The sequence below is a fragment of the Neoarius graeffei genome, chromosome 22 (genome assembly GCF_027579695.1).
Source record: "Neoarius graeffei isolate fNeoGra1 chromosome 22, fNeoGra1.pri, whole genome shotgun sequence".
Classification (NCBI taxonomy): domain Eukaryota; kingdom Metazoa; phylum Chordata; class Actinopteri; order Siluriformes; family Ariidae; genus Neoarius; species Neoarius graeffei.
In genome coordinates this window covers 41,339,770-41,356,449 of record NC_083590.1, presented here as the reverse complement: position 1 = coordinate 41,356,449, position 16,680 = coordinate 41,339,770, and the positions used below count along the sequence as shown (strand labels likewise).

The window sequence follows — 16,680 nt, the reverse complement described above, 5'->3', positions numbered from 1 at the left end:
TTTCAACATTTATTTTCTCATTCTTTTGTAGATTTATTCTTTTTTTTTATGACGCTCCTGTGACTCCATAATCAGGTGATGGTCAGATGATGGTCAGGTGTCCACATACTTCTGGCCCATACAGTGTCACTATTAATCCCCCCTCCCCCCCAAAAAAAAGGCTCAATCAAATCCTTATTATTGTCAGTATGGTTAATTATAAGTGGGGGAAGGGTTAACTGACGCGGTGGGGGCGTGGCGGTGTGCAGGAGGGGGCGTGGCTATGGAACGGTCAGATCCTCGCCCTCGTGGCTTTGGAGGAATCAGCTGAGCAGACCGGAGGTCGCGCGCGCCGCAGCCAGCATTTTTTTTTTTTTTTTAACCAGCTGCACGGTAACCGTGTTTGGTCCACGCGCGTGGTAACAGCGGCACGCGGGCAACACCGGGATCCACCGCACTGCGCTTCATATAAAGGTGAGAAAACTGCAGAAGACGCGCTTTTATCACTGTGGAAGTGTAAAGTGTTTAAAAACGAGTGCACGAGTGTCATTTTTATTTATTTACATTTTTTTTTCGTGGTTCAAGTCTCCAACCAATAAGGTAAATAAATGAATAATTTTCCTTAAGTGGTCATTTTTGGATTCTTTGTAACAAATTTAATTGTAACAAGGTAAATAAATGCAGTGATCTAACAGTATCAGTCATTTCTACACCACTTTGATGTTGCTATGTTTATGTTTTGTGAGGACATGCCAGTGTTGTTTAGTCACTGATCTTTACACTGGTTACTTTTTTTAAAGCCTTACTGGCCATTTTCCCCATTGGTCTGGGAAATCCCTTCTTACAGGCCTGGTACTAAATCTTTTCAAAATCTTGAGGGAAGCCATGGATTAATGGTTTGAGAAGCAGCTTTGGGACCAAAAGGTTACTGGTTCAAGTCCCTGGACCAGCTGAAGTGCCCTGAAGCAAGGCACCTAACTCCCAACTGCTCTGGTATGAGTGGTGGCATACCTTGTGTCTGACTAGCCAAAGAAAAGCTGATGATGTGATTATCAGTTTGGGTGGTGCCCAACTGAAACAAAAAAGAAATTTCTACACATGGAGAGAAAATTGCATTTGCAGATGTCCAGCTTACATTTATGATTTGGCAGATGCCTTCTTCCAGAAATACTTACATTTATCTCATTTTATATAACAGAGGAGTTTAGTGTTAAGGGCCTTGCTGAAGGGCCCAGCAGTGGCACCTTGGCAGTGCTGAGATTTGAACTCGCAAACTTGTGATCAGAATTCCATAGTCTTACCCACTGAGTTTGTACCCTTATGATAAAAAACCCCCACAAAATTTTACAAGGAAACAAGTTCTCACTTCATGCTACATCTGATCATCTGAAGTAAAAGTTGTTCAAGACATTTAAACACTCACACCTCATCATCTTCTCTTGGTTGATTTCTGTTCAGGCTGATATCAGTGCTCAAATATTGTAATTATCTAATAATTAATTTACTCATGTTCTGATATTCTATATAAACCTCTTTTTATTAGGTTATTGAAACATCTGAAAGCTTCCTGAGTGTGTAAGCTGGTATCTGACCACAAATCAAATAGATTAGGCCTATATCTATTTCGATATGCCACATACAGTATGTAGCTGTCCAAAAAACATAATCATTGCATTGATTAGCACACAGAGCAAGGTTTTGGACATATTTTAGATGACTGATTGCATGTGCAGGCAGGGAAGGTTATTCGAAAGTAGCCGAGATAAAAACACTTCCCTGTTTTTTTTTTTTAGTTCATTCAATTCAGCCACAGGACCATTCAGCAGGTTTTCCTGCACTGGTATGCATAGTATACTGTATGGTCATATTTCATTCTGTATTCATTTAGTGTTAGGATTGACATAATATGATATATTTATATCAACATATCATGATATTCACCATGAGACTTCTATTTCCTTTTGAAACAATCTTTGAATTTGTATTTGAAATTATTAATCATTTTCAAAATTGGATACACCGGGGTTCTCAACCTTTTCTACTTTGAGGCCCACCTATTCATACTTGTAATGAGTCGGGGCCCATTAAAAATGATCCCCAATTATTTTGGCTTATCTATTCTATTAGAATCTAATAATCTATTGTAAAGTGTATTAATGGGATACAGCATCACTCCCTGTTACAGATGAGATCCCAGGAATTAAATAAATGCAATAAAAACAAACTGTTTTTAATTGTAGGTATTGTATTTAAAACTGTATGGATGTGCCAGAAGCCAACATAAAACCATGCATGCAGGGCATTCTCAGTCAAAAGGGATTAATGATCCAAAAGTGGAGTCTGGTCCATTAACACAAGAACTTATTGCCATGTTTGTGTCCAGCAAACAAGCAAGTTATTAAAACCAAGAAGTACACGCAAAAGAAGTGGATATAGAAACCACTCAATGGGATTAGATCCTTGCATGCTAACAAAGAAGGATTTTTCCTATGAAAGAAAACTTTACTAGCTAAATTTGACATAAGTAGAATAAATTTTGATCCTGTTGTAGCCGTAACTAAATACAGACAATAGTTATACATATTATTAATTAACTTAATGTGAAGATAATTAACAGATAAGCAACAGATTTAAAATTTTTTTTTTTAAAGATTGCGTGCTGCAGACATCATTCTACATGGACACACAGATGAAAACCCGGAAGAGCATGGAGACGTACAACTTTTTATATGTGGTTGGGTTAAATATCTGGGGATCAGGACACTACAAGATAAATCCTGTATTGTTTTTGCCTGGGTAAATAGGAGTTTCTGGGCTTTGTGCGCGTCTTTTCAATGGTTGCTAGGACGCTAGAAGTTTTAGCATCGGGTGTAAACAAACCACAGTTGTTCGTTTCTCACTCCTCCCTCCCTACTCTTCTCTTCCAGCAGGCATCACATTTACCCACAAACGTATTTATTTATTCTGCCCACTGCACGTGCATGCTCTGTGTGTGTGTGTGTGTGTGTGTGTGTGTGCATGCGCTCACACAGGAGTTAAATGCAAAGCAGGAACGTGACAATAATAAAGACTTGTTCTTCTTAATTTACCCACAAATGTATTTATTCCACTTGAAAGGTATACATCAAACCAGCTACTGGATTTGGGACACTACAATGTTCTGAACTATTTAGTATTTGGCTTCAAACTAGAAAAAAATTCCTGGCCCACTCGATGGCGCATCGTGGCCCAGTGGTTGAGAAATACTGGGATACGCCTTTCTCTGAGTTCATCCTCTAAAACTGACGAGAAAATGATAAAATTTATGAATAATTAACTATTTATTAATTACTGGGAAAAAAGAGGTATTAACTAAAGTTTACTGTAATGTTACATGGTCATAGCTGATCATTTAACCAACAACTGAATGGCAAACAAAATTCTGTCATCCATATGTGGCCAAATAACAGACAAACATGCTTACACTCCTTCTCAATCTGCACTAATCTGCTTGTAAGGTTTAGATCTAGAAAGTACAGTCATTTCTAGATGAACGTGTGGGTGTTAAGCATGTTTAGGTAGCTGGCTGCTGCATGAAAACGATGATATTATTACTGATATATTTTACATAATACGAAGACAGATTCTCATATATGGACAGCTTCACTAATCAACTAATCTGAAAAATACAGTATGCTTAAATAACCAACTTTTGTCATGTAAGCAGGCAAATGGACGGATGTAATTGCAGGAAGATTGTTTATTTTAAAAAAGGCAGGCAAACAGTTCAAAAAATGTAAGACAAATGCAGGCTCGTGGAATGGGCAATGATCAAGCAAGGCACAAACAGAATTGGAGGAGGCAAAGAAGAAAGCCAGCATCCAAATAGTCAAAACCAGAAAGGCAATACACAGATACAAGGCTTGGTGAAGTGAGACACTAGGTAGAGCGCATATAACTCGCAAACAGGTGATGTCAACAGGTGATTATAAACATGATTTGGTACAAAACCAGTATCCAGGAAAGGCCTAGTCTTTGAGGAACAAAGATGGGCTGAAGATCTCAAGTTTGTCAACAGATGCAAAAGAAAATTCTTTAAATGTTTCAAAACAATGATCCTCAAAGGAAGATAGGAAAGGATTTGGATATTTCACTCTCTATGGTATATAACATCATTAAATGATTCAAGGAATATGGAGGAATTTCAGTGCGTAAAGGGCAAGGACACAAGCCTAAGCTGAACACCCGTGATCTCTGATCCCTCAGACGTCACTGCATCAAGAACCGTCATTCATCTACAGCTGATATAATCACATGGGCTCAGGATTACTTTGGTAAACCTTTGTCAAGCACTACAATACAGAGTTACATCCACAAATGGTAGTTAAAACTTTACTGAACATAAAGGCAGCTTTATGCTAACTGTGTCCAGAAGCGCTGTTGATGTCTCTGGGCTCAGAGGCATCTGGGATAGAACCTCGTACAGTGGAAACATGTATTGTGGTCAGACAAATCAGTATTCCAGGTCTTTTTTTTGGAAGAAATGGATGCTGTGTGCTCTGGACCAAAGACGAGAAGGACCATCCAGACTTGTACCAGGAACAAGTCCAAAAGCTAGGGTCTGTCATGGTATGGGGTTGTGTCAGTGCTATTGGCAAAGGTAACTTACACTTCTGTGATGGAGCATTAATGTAGAAAAGTACATTGAAATTTTGGAGCAATATATGCTGCCTTCAACACATCATTTCTAAGGATATTTCAACAAGACAATGCAAAACCACACACTGCATGCGTTACAAGGCATGGCTGTGGAAGTAGAGGGCATGTTCCCTCTGTCCCCAATAGAGAATGTGTGGAGAATTTTGAAAGAAGAAATATAACAACAATGATGACCCCATACTGTTGCACACCTTAAGACCTGTTTGCAGGAAGAATGGGACAAAATAACACCTGAAACATTTCATCACTTGGTGTCTTCAGTCCCTAAACATCTTTTACATCTTGTGAGAAGGAATTAGAAACGTTGTAAAGTGGTAAATACTTTATTCTCCCAACTTTTTTTCTGGGGTTCTGGGTTCAAGCCCAGTGGCTGACAGGGGCATGTTCTTCCTGTGTCTGCGTGGGTGTCCCTTGGGTGCTCCGGTTTCCCCCACAGTCTAAAAACATGCAGTTGGGTTAACATGGGGCAACCATGGCCTGAAGGTTGGGCTGAAGTGCCCTTGAACAAGGCATTTAACCCCCAACTGCTCCCTGGGTGCTGTAGCATAGCTGCTCACTGCTCTGGGTATGTGGGTATGCTCATTGCTCACTTGTATGTGTTCATTACTGCAAGCTGGCCTAGTGGTCAGTGTGTCCACCTCTCAACTGGGAGATTGAGAGTTCTACTCGTGGTTGGGTCATACCAAAGACCATCATAAAAATGGTACCTGCTGCCATCTGGCAAGGCATGCTGCATTACAGATATGAGTGGGGAAGTCAAACTCTTGCAGTTACCAGAGGACTAACCCCCCACTGTAACCCTAGCTGTATAATAGCCGAGAGCTACCAAAATGGAGATCGGTGCTGCAGTCATATGCCTCAAGGAGTTGGGTAGTACTGGGACAGGAGATTGCCTGGGAAGACCAGATCCTGGTGTGAGAGGGACTTTGACTTTGATGTGTTCACTGCTTCAAATGGGTTAAATGCAAAGGAGGAATTTCACTGTGCTTAAGTCTGTGCTTGTGTGTGTGTGTGATAAATAAAGGCTTATTCTTTATTCACTTTCCTGCTGCTCAGGTGAATGTGTGGCACCGATTGGTTGTGGAGCCTCGGAAGAGCATGGCGGTAGCCGGATGCCCAGACTACTTTATGCTCCACCCAAAATATCAGGTAAAGTTTGTTTAGCTGTTTCACAATGAATAACCATAGTATTGGGAAATCTTTTATCTTTTATCCACTGCAAATTCCTTGTAGTTCAAAAGCAGGTTTACGTTTGCACTGTTACCCAAATTACTAGCTCCACATCTTTTCTCAGCATAGGCTAGCTAACTAAAGCACTGTATTTACTGCATGTGGTTGCAGTGGTACACACGCACATGCGCATGCACACACACACACACACACACTCTCTTCTGGTCTACATGACTGTCGTCACCATGGTGTTGCCATGGCACTGCGCAGCTGACATGTAAAGTAAAGCCTGCCACTATTTATACTAGGGTTGCGTACTCTTTCTGCATCTTTCACTCCCCCTCCACCTCTCCCTGCTTACTTGATAAAATTCTGTGGCTTGATAAAAACTGTGGCTTGAGATTTGCTGTGCATTACTCTCTTTCTGTCTTTGTTGACAGCTTTTCTTGTAAGCTCTTCTTGTTGAATGTCCTGTATAGGTGGTAATACATACAGTGTCTTGCAAAAGTATTCATCCTCTTTGGTGTTTGTCCTATTTTGCTGCATTACAAGCTGGAATTAAAAATGATTTTTGGAGAGTTAGCACCATTTGATTTACACAACATACCTACAACTTTAAAGGTGCAATTTTTTTTTATTGTGACACAAACAATAATTAAGATGAGAAAAACAAACAACCCCCCCCGAAATCTGGAGTGTGCATAGGTATACCCCCAAAGTCAATCCTTTGTAGAGCCACCTTTTGCTGCAATTACAGCAGCAAGTCTCTTGCATTGTGTCTCTATTAGCTTAGCACATGTAGCCACTGGGATTTTTGCCCATTCCTCAAGGCAAAACTGCTCCAGCTCCTTCAAGTTAGGTGGGTTGCGTTGGTGTATGGTAATCTTCAAGTTTATTCTTTGAGGTCTGGGCTTTGACTAGACATTCAAAGACATTTCAATGTTTCCCTTTAAACCAGTCTAGTGTAGCTTTAACAGTATGTTTAGGGTCATTGTACTGCTGGAACGTGAACCTTCGTCCCAGTCTCAAACCTCTGGATGAGTCAAACAGGTTTTCCTCCAGAACTGTCCTGTATTTAGTGCCATCCATCTTTCCTTCAATCCTGACCAGCTTTCCTGTCCCTGCAGATGAAAAAATATCCCAACAGCATGATGCTGCCACCACCATGCTTCACTGTAGGAATGGTGTTCTCAGGGTGTTGGGTTTGTTCCACACATGGTGTTTCCCATGATGGCCAAAAAGTTCAGTTTCAGTCTCATCTGACCAGAGAATCTTCTTCCATGTGCTTGGAGAGTCTGTCACATGCTGTTGGGCAAACTCCAAATGTGTTTTCTTATTTTTTTCTTTCAGCAGTGGCTTTTTTCTGGCCACTCTTCCATAAAGCCCCACTCTGTGGGGTGTACAGCTTAAAGTGGTCCTATGGACAGATACTCCCATCTCCGCTGTCGATCTTTGCAGCTCCTTCAGTGTTATCTTTGGTGTCTTTGTTGCATCTCTGATTAATGCCCTCCTTGCCCGGTCTGTGAGTTTTGGTAGACGGCATTCTCTTGTCAGGTTTGTAGTGGTGCCATATTCTTTCCATTTTGCTATAATGGATTTAATGGTGCTCCGTGGGATATTCAAAGTTTAGGATATTTTTTTATAACCCAACCCTGATCTATACTTCTCCACAACTTTGTCTCTGACCTGTTTGGAGGCTCCTGGGTTTTTATATTGCTTGCTTAGTAGTGTTGCAGAGTCAGGGTCCTTCCACCATAGGTTGATTTGTACAGGCATTATATGACACATCATGTGACACTTTGATTGCACACAGGTGGATCTTAATCAACTAATTATATGACTTATGAAGTTAATTAGTTGGACCAGCTCTTATTTATGGGTTTCATATGAAAGGGGGTGAATACCTATGTACACTCCAGATTTCTGTTTTTTCATCTTAATTATTGTTTGTGTCACAATAAAACAACAATTTGCACCTTTAAAGTGGTAGGCATGTTGTGTAAATCAAATGGTGCTAACCCTCCAAAAATCAATTTTAATTTCAACTTGTAATGTGACAAAACAGGACAAACACTAAGAGGAATGAATACTTTTGCAAGACACTGTATGTAGTTAGCATATCCGCTACTCCATATGGACATGTGTATGTCATCCTCTCACGCTCCATCCTGTCCTTTTTCTTCGAAGTTCTTCAAGAGCTTTTTTTTTGATCATGCCCCACTTTCTGTTTCACTTCTCTGCTCTCTTGCTGCAGTGGTGGAGTGTATAACATGCTTGTGAACATGGCAGGGCCTTGTGTGTGCCCAGCAGGGGCTTGGGCTGCCCTCTTTCTGTGCTCTTATATAACTCTGTGGACCGAGGGATGCAGTTTCTGAGAGCCAGAATCACCCTGAGCTGGGAATGCAGCCCAAACATTTCCTGCAAGTATTCGAACACACTGGTGGGTTTTTATCTGCTGCATCCTATCTCTATGTCTGTGCACAGGCCTTTTCCCTGTCACTTTTTTCTCTGTACAACTTTTATTTTTTGAATGTCTTGTTTGATTTGCAGTGATTTTGTAGTCTTTGATTATGACAGTATTTACAAGACGCTATTTGCATTAACATTCACCGTTGTTGGGTTTCTCCAGTGACAGATTTTGATTGTGGATTAGTTGAATAAAATTTGGAGATTATTTGTTTATCAAAGGCATAGTATTAAGATGTAGGGTCAAAGGCTTAAAGTGCCACTTCACTCCCAGCTCTGAGCCTAACTCTACCCACAGCATAATTTTGAAAAATGCTAAAAAAGTGGGCAAAAGGCTGAGGGGGTGGGGTGGGGGGCGTAAACTCCTGTGAATAATGAGTCTTGATGAGCATATATTTGAAAATGAGCACAGACTTGAGGGCTGAGGAAAGTGGGCCACATACCTCTGATTAGAGAGCATTAACATACATTTTTTTTGTAATTAAAAAATTTTATGGGGCAGCACGGTGGGGTGGTGGTTAGTGCTGTCGCCTCACAGCAAGAAGGTCCGGGTTCGAGCCCTGTGGCCGGCGAGGGCCTTTCTGTGCGGAGTTTGCATGTTCTCCCCGTGTCCGCGTGGGTTTCCTCCGGGTGCTCCGGTTTCCCCCACAGTCCAAAGACATGCAGGTTAGGTTAACTGGTGACTCTAAATTGACCGTAGGTGTGAATGTGAGTGTGAATGGTTGTCTGTGTCTATGTGCCAGCCCTGTGATGACTTGGCGACTTGTCCAGGGTGTACCCCGCCTTTCGCCCGTAGTCAGCTGGGATAGGCTCCAGCTTGCCTGCGATCCTGTAGAACAGGATAAAGTGGCTAGAGATAATGAGATGAGATGAGAAATTTTATGATGTAGAGAAGTACAAAGCAGTCAACTCTACATCAGCATCAGCCTTGCAAGGTTCTGGATGATGTTAACCAGTAGATGGCGTTTTGAACCATTTTCAACCCAGAAAATGTAGATTTTAATTTTTTCTAAATGTGTAGTTTTGTCAATATTAACAACAGCATTGATGTGTTTCAGCACAATACAGTCATATCATTTAGTTTATAGCTCACAATACACATTTAACTGTACAGTACCTTTCGAAGTGAACAGTTATCATTTCAGAGTCACAGTAGATGAATTGTTGAGGTTGTGTGTTTCAGTTTACTGTGTTACCATGTGCTTTAAATAAGCTGTCTGAACATTTCAGATGTACACTAATGAGTAAAAGCCTACTTATTACTTTTACCAGGGTTCTTTTTTTTTTTTTTGTCTTGTGGATGTTTGATATATTTTGGCTGATTCCACACAGTCTTTCAATGGGCCAGATGCAGGTATATATTTAACAGTTCTCATTCATTTCTCATTATCTCTAGCCGCTTTATCCTGTTCTACAGGGTCGCAGGCAAGCTGGAGCTTATCCCAGCTGACTACGGGTGAAAGGCGGGGTACACCCTGGACAAGTTGCCAGGTCATCACAGGGCTGACACATAGACACAGACAACCATTCACACTCACACCTATGGTCAATTTAGAGTCACCAGTTAACCTAACCTGCATGTCTTTGGACTGTGGAGGAAACCGGAGCACCTGGAGGAAACCCATGCAGACACGGGGAGAACATGCAAACTCCGCACAGAAAGGCCCTCGCCAGCCACAGTGCTCGAACCGGCAAAATGACAGCAGCCATTTGTGAAAAGTGCTGTAATAACTCTTGAAAAAAATTTTTCTTACCATCAAATACTTTTTATTCCATATTTTGTTGATTTTTAATTTTTTTTTATTTTTTGTGGTTTTGTTTTCGAGCAGATTTTTTATTTCGTCCTCGGTTGGTTCAGCACCATGCGCTGCCATTTTCTTCTTCATCTTTAGGTTTTTTTTTGGTGGTTGGCAAACCAACTTAAAGGTGCATTACTGCCACTGACTGGGTTGGAGTGTGGAACAGGGGATATATATATATATATATATATATATATATATATATATATATATATATATATATATATATATTTTTTTTTTTGGGGGGGGGGGTGACTATATTCTTTTCGCTATTTCTGTTTCTTTTAAATACTTGATAACAAAGTGATATATCTGACTTGATGCGCTCCGCCATTTTGTTTTCCTCTACTCATGGTATACATACATGTCAAGTTATACGGTTTCCCCGTATTTTGTACGGGAAAATGCAATTTTTTGGCTAATATGGCGTACACTGATTTTCATACGGGAAAATTACGTTTCGTATCAGAGATTTTTTTCCATTACTCTGAGAGAATTTTCTTAGCATCCACCATTTATTTTTTCAAACACGCATGCCCAGTGAAACGGAACTATTTTCGATTTATGTGGTTTTATAGTTGCACGTGGTTTTCTCGGTCATTTAAATACATCGGCTCAGACTGCCCAGACTTCTGTGACGGCTGCAGAAGTTATGTTCTGCCAATTTCTCGTGGATACAACATCCCCCCGACTATGGCAGACCTTATTTCGCAGCTAGCGAAAAAAAATGTTTCCCGATTCAAAGACTGCACAGGTAAGCATTTGTGTGTTTTTTTTTTTAAAGTTTTTATTGTTTGCATGTAGGAAAGCTTCCTCCATTATCATGATAATTTAGGGAGGCAATACTGGGAGTCGCCGTTTATACAACGGCAACTGTAGTTAACCAGCGATTTCTGGTTTTGCTAACCTAAACATTTTAATTGCTGGTAGACATTATATGTAGACACAGATGACCAACATCTGTTACTACCATCAGTCGTCAGTAAACTGGAAAAGTATTGAATGAAGAGTAATGGTGGTAACAACCGTTGGTAACCTGTCTCTAAAATGTGTAGTAGGGGATGGAAGCAATTTAACACCATCTACATGTTTGCCATGCTCTGATTTTCTTTTATTGATCAAGAAAATAATAGATGTATATTGGGGAAAGGTCTTCGATGTAAAAACTGCTTTAATCTTTAATCAAAATACTCCTAAAACAGTGAATACTATACTAGAACTAAAAAAAAAAACACATACATACATGCGCACACATTAAAAAAAAAAATCTCCTTCTCACCCCCGGCGGGGGGGTGGTATCCATGTCATCCTCAAGCTCGGGTCCTCTACCAGAGGCCTGGGAGTTTGAGGGTTCTGCGCAGTATCTTCGATGTTCCTAGGACTGCGCTCTTCTGGACTGAGGCTTCAGATGTTGTTCCTGGGATTTGCTGGAGCCACTCTCCCAGTTTGGGGGTTACTGCCCCAAGTGCCCCCACTACCACGGGGACCACGCAACCCTTGACCTTCCACATCCGTTCCAGCTGCTCTTTCAACCCTTGATACTTCTCAAGTTTCTCATGTTCCTTCTTCCTGATGTTGGCATCAGCTGGGATCGCCACATCTATCACCACCACCCTCTTCTGCTCTTTGTCCACCACCACTATGTCCGGTTGGTTAGCCAGGATCTGTTTGTCAGTCTGGAAGCTGAAGTCCCACAGAATCTTGGCCCTGTTGTTCTCAGCCACCTTCTTTGGTATGGCCCATTGGGACTTGGGTATTTCTATTCCATACTGGTTGCAGATGTTCCTGTATACTATCCCAGCCACTTGGTTGTGCCTCTCCATGTACGCTGATCCAGCTAGCATCTTACACATCTTATATATATATATATATATATATATATATATATATATATATATATATATATATATATATATAGCATCTTATATATATACACACACAAAAAAAAAATAAATACAATATAAACACTTATTTCAATGAATTCAGCAATCCGCAAGCCCGAAGGGCGAGGACAAAGGGGCCATGGATAGCAAGGGACCCTTAACAAGGGACCCGTGCATCCATGATCCCCCCCACCCCCAATGGTCCACGGGCGACTAACCCAACCGAAACGAGTGCATTCAATAAATAGTAAACATATAAATACATGGATAAAAATACAAAAAAAAAATTATATATGAAAATAAAGAATACATTTGTGAACAAATTTACACAAATTTGTAAACCTGGGTGTTGCCAGGTTTCCAATGCTGAAACAACTTTTTACTGCTTTGCTGTGCCTCCCACATAACAATGCAGATCGTGAGAGGGCTTTTTCATTGGTTAGGAAAATCCATACCGAGTACAGAAAAAATATGGCTGCAGACACATTAACTGCATATCTGCAAATTAAAATGAACTGTGATGAGGAGCTACAACTGCTACCCAAGCAATGATATTATAGCTAGTGCCAAATCTGCAACATCTTTGTACAGTACAACAAAGAACACTCCAAAAAGGAATAAGATTTAAATTATTGTTATAAATTACTGGGAAGATTTTCAATTTAACTTCATAATTTATTAATATTTTCACTTATCCTTGTTTACATAATATACTTGATGTGGTTCAGTCATCTTTAGTTGGATCTAACACTGCTTGTGGTGTCAACACTTTTTTTTCTCAAATGGAACTTTTACTAAGCTTCATTTACTGTTTGACATGATTATATATAATTTATTACATGTAACCTACTATTTTAATTAACATACCTACTTAGGGCGGCACGGTGGTGTAGTGGTTAGCGCTGTCGCCTCACAACAAGAAGGTCCGGGTTCGAGCCCCGTGGCCGGCGAGGGCCTTTCTGTGTGGAGTTTGCATGTTCTCCCCGTGTCCGCGTGGGTTTCCTCCGGGTGCTCCGGTTTCCCCCACAGTCCAAAGACATGCAGGTTAGGTTAACTGGTGACTCTAAATTGACCGTAGGTGTGAGTGTGAATGGTTGTCTGTGTCTGTGTCAGCCCTGTGATGACCTGGCGACTTGTCCAGGGTGTACCCCGCCTTTCGCCCGTAGTCAGCTGGAATAGGCTCCAGCTTGCCTGCGACCCTGTAGAAGGATAAAGCGGCTAGAGATAATGAGATGAGATGAGATTTAATATTAATACATTTTATTTGCAAAATTTACAGCAATAATTCTGGTATTACTGATACAATGTATATTAAATAATTAAGTTTATAGTTTAGTCATACTCTTTAGTAGTTAATTGTTTACTTGACTGTACATATAGTCCTTTTTAATTCAGTTGTTTTCTCTGGGATCTAAAATTTCTTTTTATTCAGGACATACTTATTTGATCCCTTTAACTTGATGCAGTGTGATAAATATGCCTGTTACAATAGGAGTGTATAATGTGGAATAAAACAATTGGTGCTTTGGATTATATATTGGAATTTTTTCTCGTGTATAAGGGCTCATGGGTGTATGTAAGGGAAAAGTACAGATTTTTTAAGGGCATGGGTAACTAAAGGTTGACATGTATGTGGTATATGAGCTGTATCCTAGGAACCAATCAGAGCGCATGATTGCTCATATTCAGTGACTGTGGATATACACACACACACACACACACACACACGGGCACGTGTCTTGCTTTCTCAGAACTCTTCCCAGTTTGTCCCCAGCAGAGGAGTTCAGAGGTTAAAACTTTAAGGATTTAACTTTCTATTTGCTCTTTGTAAAAAGCAGCAGCTCAGCCTGGGTCTCTTTCTAGGAAGAACACCATCCTGACCACCTCGCAGAATCAGCTGGAGGTTTAAAGTTTACATAATTGTTCTGAGGGCTGAACTGCAGCCAAATCCAACACACAGAACCATACACATGCACTTCCCATTCCTCTGCTCACTCCTCCCTAAATCCATTATAGATAACATGCCCCAGTTTTTCCTCCAGTCGATTTTCTAGAAGTACATGAGAAACGTCAAAAAAAAAATCAACACAGTTCCAATCATGAAAAAAGCCATAATACTTGTTTTTTTTCTTTGTATGGTCACACTGAGCCGCCTTATTGTTCCACAGGCTGTGATAACATTCCGACGGCATTAGAGAATTTGAGACACGCTTTCTCAAAGCTGTAAATATCCGCAATTTTAGGTATCGTCCTCTTTTCTGGGAGCCAGAGGGGATGAGAGGAACAGCAAGCCCTTTGACAAGGACCAGTTCTTGGAAACAATTTCCATGTTCCAGGGTTTCTTAGAAAACTGGAAATTTAAAATGGAGTATGATATATTTCTGTTTCTTCTGCTTCCTTCTCATGAATGTTCCCTAGCTTTTTTCGATTCACAAGGCCGGTTTAAATTGTAAAGTGATGTGCATGAAATGTGCTGTGGATGCTGTAGCAAGGTTTCTGATCTTTGTGACATCAGTGACAACAGACAATCCTGGAACTGAGGAGCTGAACATCTTGGGTTTGTCCATGTGCTGTACTGTCATAAATGTTAAGTGGATTAACAGAGGGGCATGTTCAGTTCTAGGACATCTGTGTGTGTGTGTGTGTGTGTGTATATATATATATATGCATATTGCACAATCTGCTCAACTAAACTGACTTCATTTTCAGGACAATGTCGACCACACATCCTCTCGTGCATCAGACAGTCTTATTCACTTCCAGCAGTCATCTAATCCAGGCTCTCCTAATCACCCAGGTGGGTACTGTGATCCACTGAAAATTAAAAGATATTATTCTAGCTGATAACTAGAATTATTTCTGGCAGCATTTTAAGGTCAGTAAGTTTTATATGATGAAATCATTAGACAAAACAGGCTTGCATTGTATTAACATGGGTTTCTCTTGATTTATTGCATGTTTGTGCTGAACAAGCTCAGATGTGTGTGTGTGTGTGTGTGTCCACTTATGCATGCATGAGCATGCATGAGGAGGGTTCTGTATTTCTGTACTGCTGTGCAAGTTCCCTGTGCAGTTAAACCAGGTATAGCTTTGCCAGGCCCTTCTTCCTGTGTTAGTGCCACTATTGGCTGTGTTCCGTTTATGCACAGTTTCTAATAGTGTACAAACGTGTATGGTTATGCTATAAAGCGGGGTCCAGAAGTCTCAAACCATTAGTGAAAAGGCTTCTATTTTGCATTCTTTATTTTTTATTTAGTTTATTAAAATTAATAATTTGATTATTTATTTTCATTATTTTATTACCAGTAACCTGAGTTTATAAATGTTTACATGAATTTCAAAATTTGTTAGTAGAGCGGCCGCTACAATTATTGACACCTTAACGCTCTTTTGCCCATTGCAAAAGTAGAAAAGACTTTCAATATGTAAATTGTGCATGAATAATTACTCAAACTTCCACTGGAAAAAAATGAGTTGATTCACGATTACTTGGCGTATCAGATCACGTGACACCGTTCCACAATTATTGACACCTTTGTCCACCATTATCGACACCGTTCTATAATTATCGACACCCAAAAAAAAAAATTATCGGTATGTGGTATTAAGTTAACAAAACATAGATTTTATTTAAAATTTGTTTGACATAGACTTGTATTTAGTCCAAAATATCTTTTATATAAATATATGGATGTTGGTGCTTATGTAAATGAGGAAGTAATTCTAATGTTTGTAAACAAATGAACTGATAATGTTTAACCTGCGTCAGAAAATATTTTTGTTACACTTTCTACCCACTTTCTAAGTATTTTTGTAGATCACATTTTGTTAATCTTTTGTTGTTGTTGTTTGTATTAATTTCTAGTTTTGTAGTTTACCAATAAATGTGAACAGGGAATTGACATTGTAACTACATGAAAATCCAGGTCAAAGGTCACATGTCATTCCTCAAACCAAAACTTTATATTTTTACATCTAAAAATGTAAAATGTTTACTGATACTCTAATATGTGGTAGATATTTGCACTTTTATTTTTTTAAAGTACTTCATCTACTTCAGCAATGTAACACAAAGATCGATCCATAACAGTTGTAAATGTCCCTTAATTCCTCAGAGTGTCGATAATGGTGGATACCCGTAAAAGTGATCACTATTATCGACACCTCACGTGACTTCTCAAATGTGCATTTAGATACAAAATAGCGATGAAAAATTCCATCTCAGGTAACAAGCTGTGTCATCAGATGACAAGATGGGGGGGGGGGGGGGGGGGGTCTTCCGGTTGATTGATTAATTAACCAATAATAACTGTTGTAACTGAAACTCCCCTTTGTAAAATTGTTTTTTATTGGTAAATCTGAAAAGGTGTTGATAATTGTAGCTGCCGCTGTATTTCGTATTTCCAGCTTTTGCTATAACGACAGCGCATTAGAGATGACATAGACTTCACTAGTTTGTAAAACCTGATGATTTATGTTATATCTAATCCACCAGAGTGTCATCTGAATATGTGCTTTCATGGAATGGATAAGAAAAATCTAGGGACCTAGAAATAGTGAAATTCAAAATATTGAACATTTACTTTCTTTGTAAACTGCTATTCCTTAAGGGCCATTTTTGATTTTCTGGCCAATTGAACATTTTCAGTCAGTATTATTAACAAATGCATTATTTTATCACTGTA

At 39.8% G+C, this 16,680-nt stretch overlaps 1 protein-coding gene across 1 annotated transcript in view; it reads left to right on the top strand.

The window, feature by feature from the left end:
- The first annotated feature begins 340 nt into the window (after window positions 1-340).
- The window catches only part of grb10a (growth factor receptor-bound protein 10a), a 154,954-nt gene continuing 138,614 nt past the window's right edge, over window positions 341-16,680 (top strand). Inside the window, exons 1-3 of the mRNA XM_060904810.1 lie at window positions 341-453; window positions 5,734-5,826; window positions 14,705-14,792. Coding sequence (XP_060760793.1) covers window positions 5,776-5,826; window positions 14,705-14,792 — 139 coding nt within the window. The 5' untranslated portion in view covers window positions 341-453; window positions 5,734-5,775. The remainder of the gene's footprint in view (window positions 454-5,733; window positions 5,827-14,704; window positions 14,793-16,680) is intronic.